The 18,754-nt window shown below is 36.8% G+C and overlaps 1 protein-coding gene across 2 annotated transcripts in view; it reads left to right on the plus strand.

Moving 5' to 3' along the window:
• PDE7B (phosphodiesterase 7B) overlaps positions 1 to 18,754 on the plus strand; it is a 326,358-nt gene that overhangs the window by 107,470 nt on the left and 200,134 nt on the right. The window contains exon 2 of one of the 2 annotated variants that reach the window (XM_043593075.1): positions 2,753 to 2,813. In XM_043593075.1, coding sequence (XP_043449010.1) covers positions 2,753 to 2,813 — 61 coding nt within the window. Of the gene's footprint in view, positions 1 to 2,731; positions 2,814 to 18,754 lie in introns of those variants that run through there. The other variant, XM_043593076.1, reaches the window with a different exon arrangement.

The raw sequence follows: 18,754 nt of genomic DNA on the forward strand, positions 1-18,754 counted from the left end.
ATCTCTTAAACTGGGTCATTGCCCTAGGTTTCACAGCAAGCATGAGCCTGGCAGCCAAGGCCCTTTAAACACTGGCATCAATGAGAAAAAGCACTGGAAAGAATCTGGTTTCTTTCAAGTTCTGAGAACAACAGATTCCCTTCTGGGCATGCTTTAAAATCTGTTACCATCATCAGGTAATTTTATAAAGCAGAGCAGTTAAAGAACTAGTCAGAGGTGCCTCAGCCATTTCCCAGATGGCCAGGGAGATGAAGACAGAAGGAAGAGGAATGCTTCATCATCATCAGAAGGGCCACCGCACCTGCACTTGATGCTTGGTCATTAGCTTGTGTGGTCAGTGAACCCAGGCAGGCCATGACTGTTAGGAATGCATGCTCCAGGAGTTGCAGAAACTTCTGGATTTATTTATGTCTGGGAAAAAGAACGAGACCCATGGCACCACCCTTACCCACACCCACACCCACACCCACACCCACACCCACACCTATCTGCCTCTGTAAGGGCCATATATATAAGGTTAGCCTTGGGTTAGGGTAGCCTTGGGAAATCATGCAACCTCCACCTACCATCTGCTTCCATCCCCTGCAATGAAAGAAGGAAAGTTGTATCCCAGCACGTGTGTGGGCTTTGCCATTGACAAAGGGTAAGGGAGCACTCCAGAATTCGTTCCTTGTAGGACTCAGAATATGGATTAATAGAGCTTCTTAACACTTTGCTTTGCCAAGAAGTTGAAAATATTTTCGAAACCTCTGATCTTTCATTTAAAGACGATTAATTCTTTCAGGTCATAAAAACACCACTTTAAAAAAAGCAGGTAATGCGGAAATGGATCCTAGCAATTTGAATGGGTTCAACCTTTGCCAAAACACAAGCAAAACAGGGAAGACAGTTGGGTCAGATGCCACGGGTTGTTAATCCTCACATTTGCTCTCGCATATGACTTTGTGGCATATATTAGCATCCCCATGTTACTTACAAAGAAATGAAGCATGAAGAGATTAAATAGCATGATAAATATCACATGATATGTAGGTCAGCAGAGTGACCAGGAAAAAAAGCTCACGATACAGACTTTCCATCTAGTATTCCTTGACCTCTTACCACCTTCAGGAACAACCAACCTGTCCTCTCTGCAGTCCATTCTCTTGATTCACTGGAACAGCTTGCTTCCTTTTCATGGCCCTGAGCCAAATGTCCATCTCTCTGTGCATGATGTAGGTCATCCCAGAAAATGGATTGGTTTGAATGTATGTAATTGAGTTGTCCTTTTCCCTCTCAACCTGCCTTTCACAATTATGAATGAAGAATGTATATCCTCTGCATATCTTCCCCCAACCCTGAGTTTGATGTTCATTATTCATCACCTGTTTTTATGCTTTTTCTGTAAATTAATATATCTACAAATAATGTGTACTATTTTTAGGTTATCTTCAACTTCATATAAAATGGAGACAGTTTTATGTATTTTACATGATTTGAAAATTATATGTATTTGTATGATTTGAACACTATATATTTCACATGATTTAAACATTATTGTTATATAGTTGATTATTATATATTTACATGTACATGTTACATACATAATATATGTTTTTAAAGTATACATAACTCTAATTCATTCATCTGAACTACTGTGTAGTATTCCAGTGGTGAATAATAGATTTATCTGTTTTGTAGCTGAACATTAAAGCTATTTGTGTAAATTTCTCCAGTCGTCAGTTTAGAAGATAACTTGCTAGGTCATAGGATATGTACATTTTGACTTGACTAGATTTTGCAAATTTTTCTTCAAGGTGACTTTATCATTTTACAAGTGCCCCTTTCTCTACATTTCTTCTCTACATTTTTAATAACAGTTTTTATTGCCAGACTCTTATGTTTTGCCATGCAGATGAATTCAAAATAGACTTCAGTTTATCTTTAATTTGCTCATTCTTGATTATTAGTGTGGTTGAATTTATCCTGTGTGTTTACTGACCATTTAGATCCCCTCTTCCATCCATTGCTAGTTCCTTTATCTGTTTTTCTATTGGACTGTTTGCGATTTTCGTATTGATTTTGGAGGATTTATTTACATATTCAGGTACTAACCATTTGTCAGTCATACACGTAAGTGTAGTCCATTCCTAAAGAGCTAATTGTTGTCTCCAGAGTTTACCTTGCACAAAAATTTTAATAAGCAAGTTAAAAATAAGATATAGGTAAGAAAGTTGCCATTTCCATGAGTCTGTGAGTTCAGGAAGAGCATTATGAATGCCACCTTTTCATCATTTCCTTACTTGTTTCTTTCAAGTTCAGAGAGTTAAGTATAGGCCACCTAGTTTTGTGTTTAACAATGTGTGTGTTTGATTGCAGAGTGGGTAGTTTAGAATAACTCCCATCTGAGGAAGGACCAGTTTTGAGAGTGATTAACCTCCAATTATTAGATCTAATAGACTGCATATCTTCCACTGAAACAGAAAACATTAGACACCGAATGCATCTCGGGCCATGACTCCTCAGAGGAACACACAAAATGAGCTCTAGGCAAAGGCATAAGGCATGAAGGAGCAATCCATCCCAACTTAATATCTCAAGTATTTTACTACCAGGAAAATCCCTACTCATGACACAAGTCCCTAGACTCAGATAACCAAGGAAAACATGAGAAGTAGAATAATGTTATGCTGATGTCAGGTTGCATAGACACATTACCTTGGGAACACTGATACAAAATCTGAAAATAATTATGGCTTTCTTTCTCTTTCAGAGGTGTGGTGAAATCTTGTTTGAAAACCCTGATCAGAATGTCAAATGTGTTTGCATGCTAGGTAAGAAGACCTCTCGTTTTAGATATATTAAGTATGTGGATGTTCTATGGACTTGCTGTTCTCCTGTTGCCTTGCTGACTGTCTCTTATTGCATATTGCAGAGGCTTGTAGGCTTTTTTATGGGTTTATAGACAGGTATAATACATGTATATTGGAACATTTGATGACAAAAAAAAAGGTTTTTATCTTATTAACTGTCAGTAAGTCAGGAATCAGGTATCTGAGCATTTCAGAATTTTTCTTGGTTCATCAGCATAACATAGAATTGGGTGCTTTGTATTCACGCACATGTGATGAAAAAGTAAGAATCACACTGCAATTCCTAAACTGGAAATGATAAGTTAGGTAAGTAAACTATGAAGAATTTCTATCACAGCACAAAGCTCTTACAGTGCCTGGGAGAACTATAAATGTGAACTAATCTACAGTTACCCACAATGCATTTGTAATAAAATTACAACACTGTAATGAAAAATAATTTGTTCTTGTAGGATGATGTATCATCAATGCCTTTCACAAACTCTTAATATATAATATTCCAGTAAGAAATGAAGTGGATATTATTTTCTTCATTTTATAGGTTAGTAAACTAGTACAGAGAATATAAGTGATGCACTTAACCTCAAAGTGAGAAATAGTCCAAATCGTGACGTGAACATTTTTAAAATGTAAAGCTTTAGGTACAGTGTTTAGATCTTATTTCAATCACTAAACTCTGTCCAATTAACTTTCAGTTAATTATTGAAATAGGACAAAAAACAGTAGCTTAGACAAATAAAAATAATCCTTAAATTTGACTTTCACCAAAATTTTACCCTGTCCATTCCAACTTTGAACAACACTGATTAGCAAAGAACAAAAGTATTCATTTTAGCTTCTTCCATTTTCTCTGGCTAATTCAAATATTGGCATCTAGCTTATTGGTGAGATGACTCAAAAGCAGTCAGCAAGATAGAGGCATAGGAAGGTCTTGGTAATGTATAATCCAAGATAATCAGGTAATAATAACCAAGGATTGCTCATGACTTGAAAAACAAGCCAAAAATACAAAAACAAAAAAACAACAAACAAAAACAGACACCATATTTTCCTAGTCTTATGATCCTCATTTTCTTGTGCTAGTGTTTTAAACCTGTTGCAGTTCCTATGTGTTTTCATTTTAATTAAGATGGTAACCATCAAGTAACCCATCCATTGTCAAATGAATAGTGCATAACAATGAACATAGCATAGCATCCATACAACCATTTCAAACATCCAGTATTCCTATCCTTTATGCCTCAAAAATGCTGATAGATATAGATAGGTAGGTAGATAGATAGATAGATAGATAAGCAGAAAAAAATCCCTTTGTCCAGCCATTATGTCCCAACCTTAGATTTGGGAAAACATTTCATTACCACACCAAATCTATTCATCAATTAACTTATTTAATTTTCACAATAATAAAATGAAGTTTGTGCTAGTGTTATCCTCATTTTATAGTTAATAATAATTGAGGCAAATGGTTAAATAAGGTACCTTAATACCATTAAGATATTGTATGATTATGGCTTCTACCTAATCTAGTAATTTTAATCATTTTTTTAACTTCTAGTGATTTTAAGCACATGAGCACATCATCTATTTTGCCTGAATTTTCCTTTGTCCTGGTTTCTCTGTGAGTTACCTGTTTCGTTTATAGCTACGACAGGGACAGCAATAGACTGTTTTCTACTGCCTATAGACTTGTTCTCACTTAAAGTAAGGCCAATTATCTTCCCATCTCTTCTGGATTATATGGAATGGTTTATACTGCTGCCAGAAGACATTCCTGGCCACGAAGTGTATCCCAGTGAATCTGCCACATTATGCAACATTCAAAAATTAGAAATAGACTTACATTAATCAGTTCTCTATTACTTTTACTGTCATAACAATTATAATTAATTAAACGATTAAATATGTGAGAGGTGGAGTCTATCCTAAACATCTTAGATCATTTATCCTAAGCAAATTAAGGCATGATCTCTCTTTCAAAATATAAATGTCCTTGGCAATAGCAGTATATTATCGAGCTTGTAGATTTCATTAGTTTATTAGATTTCTATTTTCTTAGTGATAGGGAACTAAATAGTATAAAGTAATTGTAAGAATGGAAGTTTTTGTTAGTTTTGGGGGCACAGGAAAAATAAAGATGGAATAGGAAGAACAACGGTGCATTTTACCTTTAAAATAGATGGTAAATATTTATTTGGTGTCAAAAATAATACCACGTCTAGAGACCTTGATTTATTCACATAGTGAAAATTGTGCCTTCAAGGAGCTTACATCTAAGAAGGCTTAGGCTTTTTCCTACTTATCTGTTTAAGAGGATTGCTACAAAATTTAATTGAAACATTTACACAGTCCTTTGAAATCTTAGATGAAAGAGAATACCAAAATAAAATTGTTATGGATATCAATACACATGGATCAACCCACCATTAGCAGGTGTCCACCTGAAGCCCATGGGCTGCCAGTTCACAGCAATACTGTACAAGTTAATAAGAGGAGAAGTGAAATCAAATGGTTTATTCCCTTAAAAAAAGAGAAAATCAAGTTATTAACATGTAACTCCTGTAACTGAGACCATATCATATTTCATCAGGAAAGGGCATCTGTATTCACACAACAGCAAAACACCTCTTTACCATCATCTGAAGTATTTGTTGCTTCCTTTGAAAGGAACCTGCGATCATGCCCTTATGGCTTCTTAAAGCATTTCTTGAGAAAGCGTTATACCTCCAACAGTAAAGGATATTCTTTGATATTTTAAGGGGCTATTAACTTTTCTAAGTATTGCCAATCATGAGTATAGTTTATATTTTTGCAGGTAATGTATAATGTTTTTATGAATAAAGCAAAATATCTAGACAAGGAAACCAAAGATATAAAGTCTGCATTTCCAAACCTTCATCTCTCATCTTTTTGCCACCGCAGAACTGAGTTCCCTAAGGGAGGCCAACCTGAGACATCCCACAGCTTTAAATGGTGAAGTTGGGCTCAGTTTAACCCTTAAAATCCCCTCTCTTTTCCCACTCACATGCCAGATTTGGGGTGCCTGCCCAGTTCCCAGCTGTGATCTGGTTTCCACACAGTTGAGACAGAATTTGGAAGAGGGTCACTAGCCAGGGACACCATTTATAGTTCCTTCTCTTCCAGTAGTGTGTCCACAGATCATTATGACAGATACTTAGAGTATATGTGTTAAGCTGTGTACCTCACGACTTCCATAAATAAGTTATCCTCACCAAAGTCGTGCTTCTGGCTTATTACATTAAGTGAGACATCAGTGCAAAATTCACCTTGAGTTACTCTGAAACACGAATTCAATGCAGTTTTAAGTGGAAGCAAACTACTATCATGTATAGGTCTTATGGGGAAATCATTTCTGGATTCAGAGGAATGGTTCGTGCTGCATATGAAGGTAAAAAAAGATGTCCTGCAGGGCTGGCTGCACTGAGTATTAAGTATTCGTTCCGTAGAATTCTCTCAGAGAGGGCAAATGTGGGCAATTGAGTTAAGCACCAAATTGTAATAAATGTTGCTTTCTTCTTTCCTTCATCCTTAGGGCATATGTTTAAAACTTGTACTTCCCCCATCTCCCTCCTTTTTTAAAAATTTAGCCATGAGATTTCTTTCAACCCCAGATTAACCTCAGAAGTGCACATCACTGTATTAAAAGGTATATAGCAAGACTTGCACCTTAATGAGGTATAATGAACTGATACCAAAGGAAAAAAGAAGTGGAGGAGAAATTAGTTCTCATTGCACGAGTAATGTAGGAAGGATGATGAGTTACTAAAAGGATTTGACCTTTTAAATATAATGAATCAAACTGATTCACAAAGAACCAAGAGTATTTTAAAAAATTATATAAAGTGAGCAATGTTGAGTCATTTCTTAGTCCGCTTGCCAACCTCACTCTGTGAAATGATAAATCTTGGGGAAAAAAACTTTCAAAAAAGCATTCCCCATCAGACTCGATGCCTCTTACAACTGCTTCTTTCTCCTTATTCCTAGAGTGAGATTCTCTTAAATAGTAAGCTTTAATTTGTTGGGGGGTTTGGGGAGGGGGGGGTGGGGTGAGGGGAGTGGTTCTAATTTTTTAAGTTATTTTATTTGAGTATAGTTGACACACAATGTCACATTAGCTTCGGGTGTTCAACACAGTGATTCGACTTCTCTATACATTATGCTATACTCTCCACAAGTGTGGCTACCCTCTGTCACCATACAACATTATTACGATATGATTGACTCTATTCCCCAGACTGCGCCTTTTATTCCTATGACTCATTCATTCCGAAACTTGAAGCCTTCATCTCCCAGGCCCCTTCACCTATTTTGTCCATCCTCCACCCCCTGCCTCTGGCAAGGATCAGTTTGTTCTCTGTATTTATAGGTCTGATTCTGCTTTTTGTTTGTTTGCTTCTTCATTTGCTGTGTCTTTTAGATTCCACATATGAGTGAAATCATATGGTGTTTGTCTTAGTCTGACTGATTTCAGTGCAATATCCTGTAGGTCCATCCATGTTGTTGCAAATGACACAATTTCATTCTTTTTGTGGCTGCATAATATTCCATTGTGTATGTATACTGTATCTTCCTTACGCATTCATCTGTGAATGGACATTTAGGTTGCTTCCATATCTTGACTATTGTAAATAATGCTTTAATAAACAGGGGTGCAGATATCTTCTTAAATTAGTATTTTTGTTTTCTTTGGGTAAATAGCCAGTAGTGGGATTACCGGATCATATGGTATTTCTATTTTTAGTTTTTTGAGGAACCTCCCTACTGTTTTCCACAGTGGCTGCCCTAGTTTGCATTCCCACCAACAGTGCATGAGGGTTCCTTTTTCTCCACATCCTCACAAACCTTTGTTATTTTTTGTCTCTTTTGATTTTACCTATTCTGACAAGTGTAAGGTGAGATCTCATTGTGGTTTTGACTTGCATTTTCTTTAATCTGTAACTTATGGTATTTTGTTGGCTCAACTTCTCCAACCTCTTTATCAAGGTTTAAGTTTATAATTTTTCAAGGTTTGAAATTTTCAGTGATCCTTCTTTTGTTTCATGCATGATTTTTTTCATGGTGATTGGTGCTTCGTCATTGAATGTAAAATATGCACTTGTTTTTACCTGCCGTGGTTTTTTGTTGAAGTTTATTAGAAATCAGTTAAAGAGATTTACAGTCTTAAAGCAAGAAAATACCACAAAATCAATGTTTCATTAGCATTCAACATAAACAGAGAGACTTGCTTTCTAGTCATACTACCAAAAAATTAACTGTGTACTCATATAAAATGTTTTGTCTTTTAGGCTTTAATTTATAATTTTTTCTGCAAAGTAGAAATTAAAACATCTGTTCTTCCTAGCCCAGGGGTTGTACTGGTGACAGAATAAAATGTTCTGTGAGGAGACTTTGCCTGCTGTAATGTCCTAAATATTGTTTATGCATCAATAAATTGGTAAATAAATAATAAACAATTGAAAATAAACAAACTGATAATAAAACATAAATAATAAGTTATTTACTGATGACATTAATAGTGTTTAGAAAAGCAACTGAAAAGCTGACACATTATATAAAGGCGAGAACAATTTCTAAAAGTATCAAACGCATTCTTCAGAACTGTGTAGTAACTCTGGGGCGCCTGAGTGGTTCAATTGGTTAAGCGTCTGACTCTTGGTTTCAGCTCAGGTCATGCATGATCTCATGGTTTCATGAGTTCGAGCCCTGCATTGGGCTCTGTGCTGACAGTGCAGAGACTGGTTGGGGTTCTCTCACTCCCTCTCCCTCTGGCCCTCCCCTGCTCTCTCTTGCTCTCTCTCTCTCTCTCTCAAAATAAATAAACTTAAAAAATTTTTTTAAATTGTGTAGTAACTCAAAGGTATTCATTCAATTTTCAGTCAACAGATATGCATTGAATACCTGCTACATGCAAGGTATTGTCCTGGGCACTAGGAATACACACCCAATGGGACATGTGTCTTGTCCTTGGAGGGTTTAACAGTCCAGGAAGAGACTCAATCCCTGAACCCCCAAATCTGCAGCACCAGCTTGAGATGACACATGAAACAGTAATAATAATAATTATTATTATTATTATTATAAAAAGTATGTTGGGACTTCAAAAAATGGGGGAAGTGTATACAGTTGGGATATGAAGGCCTGTAGACTTAGATATGCAGGGGCTGAGAAAATGGCAGCATTCTAGGTGGATGCATGGCCATATTCAAAAGTCCAGATAAAAGAAAGCTGGGGAGTCGGAGGGAGCAGGAAGTGTTTCAGACCACATGGATGATGGAAGAATAAATTGAAAAGGAATTGGGGGCCTTATTATGGGCAGTTTGACTGTTGTCATTGACTCTAAAAAGAGAGAAGTATCAGATAAGAGAGAGTCCTGATCTCTTTTATTTAGAGAGTATTTTTTCAATTATAGAATTTTAGAGAATACTCTGTAAACTAGTTTCTACTTGACAGCTGTTAAGAACAGCCATTCAGGGGCGCCTGGGTGGCTCAGTCGGTTAAGCGTCCGACTTCGGCTCAGGTCATGATCTCGCGGTCCGTGAGTTCAAGCCCCGCATCGGGCTCTGTGCTGACAGCTCAGAGCCTAGAGCCTGTTTCAGATTCTGTGTCTCCCTCTCTCTCTGACCTTCCCCCATTCACGCTCTGTCTCTCTCTGTCTCAAAAATGAATAAATGTTAAAAAAAAATTTTTTTTTAAAAAAAACAGCCATTCATCAGATACTTATGAAATTAAATAATTTTAACTCAATAACTATTTGAATCTGATGACCTGAATTCTAGATTCGATTTTTTTCATCTTAAACTTTTCCCATTGATATTAAATATTATAGTATTTTATTTAAGAAGTAAAACAACATTGTAATCTTTTATACTGGAGAAAATTGTTAAAAGGTTTTTTTTTTCACTTTTCAGAAATTTGTCCTCTAATAGCATGGGTAATTTTTGATATATTTTGCTTTTCACTGGCATCAGCTCATGATTTTTGTATGTAGACAACTTTGAGGTTCATAAATATTTTTCTTAAAATTAATACACAATCTGTCAAATATTTGATATCAAAGTAGGCCACTGTGGTGTAGTAGAAAGAACAGGGTATTTAAAGATTTGGTACCAGCTAAAAACTCTGTGACTATACACCAGTCACTTAAAGGCTATAAATATCAGTTTACTCTTCTCTAAAATGGAATAATAAGTAATAATAACAGTATTATTATGTATGTTATCAGGTTTGTTGAGGATCAGAGAACACAATATTAAAGCATTCTATAAACTTTTAGAACTACTAGAAATATAACATTATTTTTATTAAATACTAATAAGTAATTTGTTTGAAGTACCTGCATTTCATTTGCTATTAGTAGTATTTTGTAGATGCAAACTGACATATGCAGTATTTTGTATATGCAGTATATTTGATATACTGAGAATATTGAACTATCTCAATTTGGTTAAAGTGAACAGATATTTTCAAATGCATGTTTGCAATCTAGAAATAAGCATATTATCCTCATAGGTTATTAAAGAAAGACTATGGTGAGAGCTATTTTATGTGTACTTGACCTTAGAAGTGAAGGGCTTTTTTAAAAACAAAAGTTTTCAAGTTGCTTAACTGATTTATCAAGATTAAAATGCCATAGAAATTTGAATTAATTTTAACTTACACTTTTGAAGCACTTCATATCATGTGGACAAATGGACAAATCAATTCACTCTTCCTATATGTATGCTCATGTATGAGATTTCCTAACTTTTAAAAGAGGGCAAATTGAAATCTGGATATTTCCAAGAAAAGGCGTGGGGGCATTATCCCAATCACTTACTCAGGATCTGCCTTATTTTACTTTTCATTGCACTTCTCAGCAAATGATGTATTTTATATTTCTGTCTGTTTGTTAATTACTATGTCCCAGCATCACCCCACCACATAGAATGTAAATATCATGACAGCAAGACTTAGTTTTATTCACTGCTGGGTGTCCAGCATCTGGGACGGTGTTTGGCCACCTAGCCTATATGAGAACCCAACATTTACTGAATGGATACATGTTGATACATTTATGAGAACAGCAAAATCACCTGCAGGGCATGACCCAGATGTATCAAAACCTGGTTGGTATAGCATTTAAAACCATCTGCTACCTCAGCTAAGGCATGGGTAAGCTCCTACATGAACTAACTGGCAGTTTCCCAAGCATATTACTCGAGGTTACAGGATGATAACTGTGTAGTTCTCTACAAACAGGCAGTTAGGACCTAGCCTAGAAATCAGGTAATTAACAAATATTTCCTGAGCACTACCTATGCTCAACCCTCTGCTGGGGATACTATGAAAGTTGATCTAATGAGCAAGGTAGAATCCTCATCATGAGAGTTTATTCCTCTGCAGATGGAACATTGTGTTGAGAAAACAGGAGGAGGGCTGTTATTTTGTCTTCTCTATGTTTACAGGAATATATAGAAAATCATTTTACCCTGAGGTTTATGATTTAAAAGTTTTTCTACATTGTCTTACTGACTTTAAAATTTTTTCTTTGGAAGTCGTTATTGCCTTGCTTGAGAAAAATAAGTCTCCTAGTTTCACAGTTGCTTTCTGTGGAATGCAGCAGCATTTCCAAGGCAACAAAACACCACGCTTTTGAATGCAGCAGGGAGCCAGGGCTCAGATAAGAGCTAGCTGCTAATAACAACACAGGCAGAGGTCATTCTGTCAGAACTGAAGCTATAAATCCCCAAGTGATAGAAGTGTCAGTCTTGTGTTAGTTTCCTTTTCTCTCTGAAGGAAGAGACCCTTCATACAAAGCTACACTTCAAAAAATTGTTCAATCAACAAATATTTATAGATACATAAGGCATGCCAGGGTAGGAGTGGAAGACATGGAAGGAGGTTCTGGTTTCTGCCCTCAAGAAGCTTCCCATCTAGTAGGAACTACGTAGACAAAAACAACATAGCATGCTAGATCATAAGAAGGATGGGCCAAGGTCTTGTGGAAAGGGAGGGTGGAGTGGTGTCAGAAAGACCTACACAAGAGGTGAAAAGGAACTGAGTGTCAGAGAGAAGCAGCAGACAGACCTGTGAGGCTGGGAAGGGGCAGCCTGCTGGAAAAGCCATTGGCATTTCTAGGAAGAAGGAGCAGCAGTTTCAAAAAGCTTAATATGACTGAAAAGAAAAACTCTAAGTCATTACTCCTGAAGAATAGAGTAAGAGTAAAGAAATGATGGGGGTGCCTGGGTGGCTTAGTCGGTTGAGCGTCTGACTTCAGCTCAGGTCATGGTCTCATGGTCCATGAGTTTGAGCCCCACGTCAGGCTCTGTGCTGACCTCTCAGAGACTGGAGCCTGCTTCGGATTCTGTGTCTCCCTCTCTCTCTGCCCCTCCCCTACTCATGCTCTCTCTCTCTCTCTCTCTCTCTCTGTCAAAAATAAATAAACATTATAAAAAAATTTTTTAAAGAACAAAGAAATGATAAGATAATCAATGTGGAAAGGAAGGTGAGGCAGATTGAATGGTTCTATAACAGGACAAAGAATCATTTAAGGATGTTCAAGCAGAGCTACAATGTGAGATACATGTTTTAGACCGAGCTGGTTAACTAGAGAATGCCCTGGAGGAGGATATGACTGGAGAAAAAGAGGTCAGTTTAGGAAATTGCAATAATAATCAGATGAGAAATGATGAGTCCTGCCCAAACTGAGACAACATCAAGGAGGACAGGAGGCACAAAATTCAGGAGACTTTGAAAGGGGATGGTGGAACTTTATAATGGATTGACTATAGGAACATTATTTAGAGGTGCTGTTTCACCCTTCCCCAGACAACCTTCCCCAGTAGAAAGTGCATGAAAATCAGATTTGCAACCATGGGAAATGAGTTAAATTTTGGACACAGCCAATTTGAGATGCTGAAGGAACTCTCAGAGATAGTAGGGAGTCTGGAGCTCAGAACAGTGATCTGGGAGAAGGCATTAGTGACAACATATCAGTGATGATATGAGGAGGTGAGGAGGAAGGTGAATGTGCACCTTGGAATGCTTGGAAGCAACATACCAAAGGGTTGAACTTGAGCAAGAGGAATCTAAAGAAGCTTAAATAGGTTGGAGATTAAGGAGTGAGCAGAGAGACAGAAGGAAAACAAGAGAGAATGGTATCATCTTAGCCATGAAGAGAGAGATTCAAAAGGAAGATCGATGAAAATGTGAAGTACAGTAGAAGTCAAATGCGATCGAGATTAAAAGGCATTCGTTGGACTTAGCAACCTGAACCATCAGCAAGAGTATAACTAGTAGAAGGTCAAAGATGGGGGGGGGGGGTGCACAGACAACGAGCAGAGAACCAAGGAGGGGCACTAGTCTATCAAGAAATTTATCTGAGAAAAGAAGGTGAAAAATAATGATGGTCTGGAAGGAGTTCTTAAGATGGGAAAGATTTGAGAATGTTTCAATTCAGAGAAAAAAGAGCAAGTAGAGGAAGTGGCTGAATGTTTCTGAAGAGAAAGGAAGTAATTGTGAGCTGGAAAACCCCTCCCACTGCCACAGAGAAAAGGCAGTGACAGTGGACAAGGAAGAGTAAGGGTGGAGAGATGGGCAGAAATTGATATCTCCATCTAATTGCCTCCCTTTTGTTAAGAAGAAAGCGTGATATCTTGGAGAGAATAAGGAGAAGAATAGAGGAGGCAGCATGAAGAGGTAGATAAAGGTTTGAAATTAATGTAGGAAAGAAGAAAGAACTGACTAGAGACAGATCAAAGGGAATTCCAAAGCAGTTCTGATGTTAAACTCGATGAAGTAAAACACCAACGCCAATCTATACAAATTAAAAAATGTTGAAAACACAGTGTGTTCGAAACGCACATTTCAGAAAAGTGACTGCCTCCTGTTCAAGAGCACCCTGCCTTCCCTTTTCTCCTTAGGGGTCTTCTCTTTCGATGGCCAGTCAAGGTAACCTGCACAGAGCTGCTTTCCTTGACCCTAATTCACAAGATCCTCTCTCTCATCCTGTAAATGTTGAATTATTTCTCCATTTTTTTTTCATCTAGCATGCATATTCCAAGGGAGTAGGTCTCCATCTTATTGATCTTTGTATTCCTAGCAACCAGCATTGGCCCCAAACTCCAAAAGAGCACAAAAATAATTCCTAATGAAGGTATAAGAAAAATTTAATGTTTCGTGTTTGCCCCAAACCTTCTCCTCTGACCCCAAGGTGCCTCAAGGGGAGTCTTTCTTGACCTATCTTGGCCTAAAAGGAGATGACTCCACATCCAACTCCCTATTGTCAAGGAGACCAGAGGCGCTAAGCCATTTGAGATCTGACGGTACCATTGTCTCCTGAGCTGGGCCGCCCCTGGCCTCTTCAGCCACCCCCGGAGCCACTGTAGTGGTTCATTTCCCTCAGTTACAAATTTTATTTAAAGGCTTTTTGCTCTCAGAATGAGTTCACCTAGGGATCCTTGTGTACATCAAACTGTGTTTTTATAATGTTCCAGAAAAGGTGTCATTTCTGGTTGACTCCCAAACAATGTTGGACTTTTTATTGAAATGAATACAGATTATAATTGTATTTCATTGTGAATTTATACATTTTTAAACAAATTATTCATGTAGCCTTGCTATTCAGGGTGGCTTAAGACATCCCAATGTGGAAGTACCTGGGTGGCTCAGTCAGTTAAGTGTCCGACTGCAGCTCAGGTCATGACCTCCTGGATCGTAAGTTCGACCCCTACTTGGAGCTCTGTGCTGACAGCTAGGAGCCTGGAGCTTGTTTCAGATTCTGTGTCTCCATCTCTCTCTCTGCCCCTCCCCTGCTCATGCTCTCTCTCTCTCTCTCTCTCTCTCTCTCTCAAAAATAAATAACCAGTCTTATTTATAATGTTATAAGTTTATAATGTTTTCTAATGTGTATAGATTATAAACATGCACAAAATATAAAAATTTTCAAAGTTATGTATAGTATAAAAGTTTGTAGATTATAAAAGCACAAAAAGGTAGTTTTAAAATATTGAAAAAATAAATATTTGCTCCAATTGTATCAATTCCTTCTTTGAACTACAACATTTCTTTGTCATCTAATTACCAAAAAATACTTATTTACTTGCCAAGAGACCTTTTCCAAAGAGACGGCTAACTAGTAGTCTAGAAAGCTCAGTTTCCATAAGCCCAAAACTTTCATATCTGACAAATTAATGCAAGTCTTTAATTTTGTGACCCTGGCTTGGACATTATAAGAATTACTGATCTCAAAGGCAAATCTAAAATAGGTTATATATCATAATAAACAAATGCAAAGAATTTGCCTTTTCCTACTTTAAGATAGTCGATCACATATGAATTTAATACATTTGGCTTACAGTGAATATTCTTAAAATTTTACGACTTGCAACTTAATGAGATAGTAACATTATCTGTTTCTCTTTACCTAAATTCTAGATTCTGAAGTCTCTCATTCTATGTGGAACAGTAGAAAATTGGAGGTTTCATTCTGAAAGAGGCCCTCACATTCCTAAATATAAGAAAATAAATCCAGAAATGCTAATAGGATGTAGACTTCTGTAAGATTGGTGAACAGTATTTTTATTGTTCAATGATAGCCACATACTACAAATCTAAGAATTTTACAATATGTACTAAATCTATGAAAAGAGTTACCATGCTGATCTACTTTCTAAAATGTATATTACAGTGTCAAGAAAATGCATTTCAGGGGCGCCTGGGTGGCGCAGTCGGTTAAGCGTCCGACTTCAGCCAGGTCACGATCTCGCGGTCCGGGAGTTCGAGCCCCGCGTCAGGCTCTGGGCTGATGGCTCAGAGCCTGGAGCCTGTTTCCGATTCTGTGTCTCCCTCTCTCTCTGCCCCTCCCCCGTTCATGCTCTGTCTCTCTCTGTCCCCAAAATAAATAAATGTTGAAAAAAAAATTTAAAAAAAAAAAAGAAAATGCATTTCAATATTTCTCACTTCTTTAAACAGTTAAATATTTGTAAAAAATAGTTGAACATTTTGGAAGTACGTACTGAATTCAAAAATACATTTTCCACATTTCTTAGGTAAAGTTCAGCATCTTATCCCTGAATTACTGCATTCATTATAGAATAAGTTTGTTAATAATAATTAACTCCACTAGGCAGTCTGTGTGAAAGATAGCTTAGTCCATCTGCTTTCACTTTTTGAATCATTGAAAGTCGTCTTTCATGAATTATGTTTATAAGATGGTTGACTAATAAAATGCCAAGATGACTGTGGGTAACAGTAGGTGAGCGACCACGACCGTGATTCAGTTAATTTAGCAGACATTTGGAACCTGGTCTTAAGCATATCTCTCTCAATATTTGAAGGGACTTAGTTCTTTCAGATATTGCTTTCATAGGACTTTAAAGTTGGGAAGAGCTTTGAAGGTCAAGTAGGAGAAGACTTCTTCTCCTAGCCTAGTCCACGTGCCTGGAGCCCAGAAGTTCAGGGCCAGATTTCAGATATGAGAGCGCACAGAATCATGTAAACTTTTAGGCCATTCAATGTAGTAAAGGATTTTTTCCCTACCTACAATTTTTTGGCAATAGTACTGCTGAAAATGGAAACATAGTCTATTTAAAAACAAAAATCAAGACAACAGTGTGACTGTGCATGCCTATTTTCTTTACTTCCCTGTAGGGAAAACTTCTTGGAAAATTGGATTGAAATATTATCTTTAGAAGAGCAAGTTTTAAATTAGTGTCTTTAACATTAGTAAATAGGAACTAATATGGTGTACATGTATCTAAGTTTATATTTATCAATAGCCTGATATCCCTCAACAATTGAAATTGCAGCTTGCATATTTATTGGCACTTCTAATTCTCCTGCTATTAGTCTATTTAGCTATTGGTTTATTTAGATAGAAAATTGTTTCTTACTTTTTTATTGAAATACAACTTAAATTCTGATGAGCATCCTATTTTTACACCTTAACGAATTCTTACAAAGTTAGTACATCCATGTAAAACCGAACAGATCAATATAGTTTTCCTCATACCTCCTCCCACACATTACTTCCCAAAGATTCCATACTGACTCACTGACTTCTATCACTATCCCCTAATTTTGAAATTAACATGAATAGAATCACAGAGCATTTTCTACTTTCTGCCTACCTTCTTTAAATCAACATTGTCTATGAGATTCATCCATGCTGTTGCGCATAGCTACAGTTCATTCTTTTCTTGTTTCTTTTGTTATAGAGAAGAGGTCAATAAATTGACCAGGGGCTAAATCTGACCTGTCAACTGTTTGTGTAAATAAAGTTTGATTAGAACATAGCTATGCCCATTCATTATTATATTGTCTATAGCTGTTTTCATATTACATTGGCACAGTTCAATAACTATGATTCAGTAACTATGAAAAAAGACCATACGATTGCCCCAAACCTACCGTATTACAGAAAAAGACTGCTGACCATTGCAGTAGAGTATTCTTGTGTGTGTGTGGGGGGGGGGGGGGGGTGGCAATTTATTTATTTATCAATTTTAGTGGTAATGAACATTTACCCAGTTTGAACTGTTACAAATAATCTCTAGTTTTGGACTGTTAAAAATGATACTGCTGTGAACACTCTTATGCATCTTTTTGTGCACAGATATACACATCTTCACTTAAGTATTAACCTAAAGTTACAACTTCTAGTATAATTAGAATAGGGTATTATATGTTCAGCTTTAACTGATTCCACCAAATTGTTTTCCGAAGTGGCTGTACCAATTCACCCTCCCACCAATTGTGTATGGTAGCCCAATAAATAAATTAACACTTGATAATAATCTTTGAGTAAAAGTTAGAATACATAATTCATCATTCCACTCCATACAAACAACATTTCATGCAATAGCCTTTAATGAGATCATGTATCATTTATGTAAACAAGTCATTAGGTTGACAATGGTAGTAGTAAAACATGTATACTGTATTTGTTGATTAACAACGAATATTAAAGAACTGGAGTTTGTTGCATAAACCAAACCAGCAGCTATTTTTTGCTGAACACTTGGAAATAAGTATCCCACAAGTGATCCTAATACATATTCCCCACCCACAGTGGAACTATAAACAAAACCCTGGTTCGTAAATAAAAACTCTTTTGTGTTGAGCTAATTAACTTCCATTTTTTTTCTTTTATGCAAAATACAAAATTAACCAATTTTATTTATTTATTTACTTACTTACTTACTTTTAGAGACAGAGAGAGTGGACACACTAGCAGGGGAGAGGGAGAGAGAGAATCGCAAGCAGTCTCCACACCCAGCACTCAGCCTAGCGTGGGGCTCAATCTCATGACCCTGAAACTGTGACCTGAGCCAAAACCAAGAGTCAGATACTTAACCGACCGAGCCACCCAGGCGCCCCCAAATTAACCAACTTTTTAAAGGCCTCAGGTTATAGATATGAACTTATAATAGGAAAATTACAGTTAAGGTGTCTAATCCTGGCATATCAATAGTCACTAGCATAGTGATTCTATAAATCACAGAGCAGAGTGATTGTAAATCTAATCCTCACAAGTTTTTGTGGATTTTATTGACAAATGCTTTAGGAGTGAGTCAGCAAAGTATTTTCATTTTCCCTTTTTATCAGTTGCTCTCATTTTGGGTATTTCCAGGTGGAGCTAGAAAAGTCATCATTAGCCAGTATCAGAATTGAGTGCAATGACAGGATTATAACTTCCCCAAACTCAAGATGTTTTTGACTTCGTGAATGGTGGGATCATGCATAATCTTTATTTCCTTCTTTTTGTCTCTCTGTATCTTCCAAGTGTTCAGCAAAGGGTAATTATTAGTTTTATAATGAGAGAGATTTTAGGTTGTTTTTCTGATTTCTAAGGGTACAAAGCTTGTTTCTTATTGCTTGTTTGCTATACTAAAACCTACATC

This window comes from Prionailurus bengalensis, chromosome B2 (genome assembly GCF_016509475.1).
Source record: "Prionailurus bengalensis isolate Pbe53 chromosome B2, Fcat_Pben_1.1_paternal_pri, whole genome shotgun sequence".
Taxonomy (NCBI): Eukaryota; Metazoa; Chordata; class Mammalia; order Carnivora; family Felidae; genus Prionailurus; species Prionailurus bengalensis.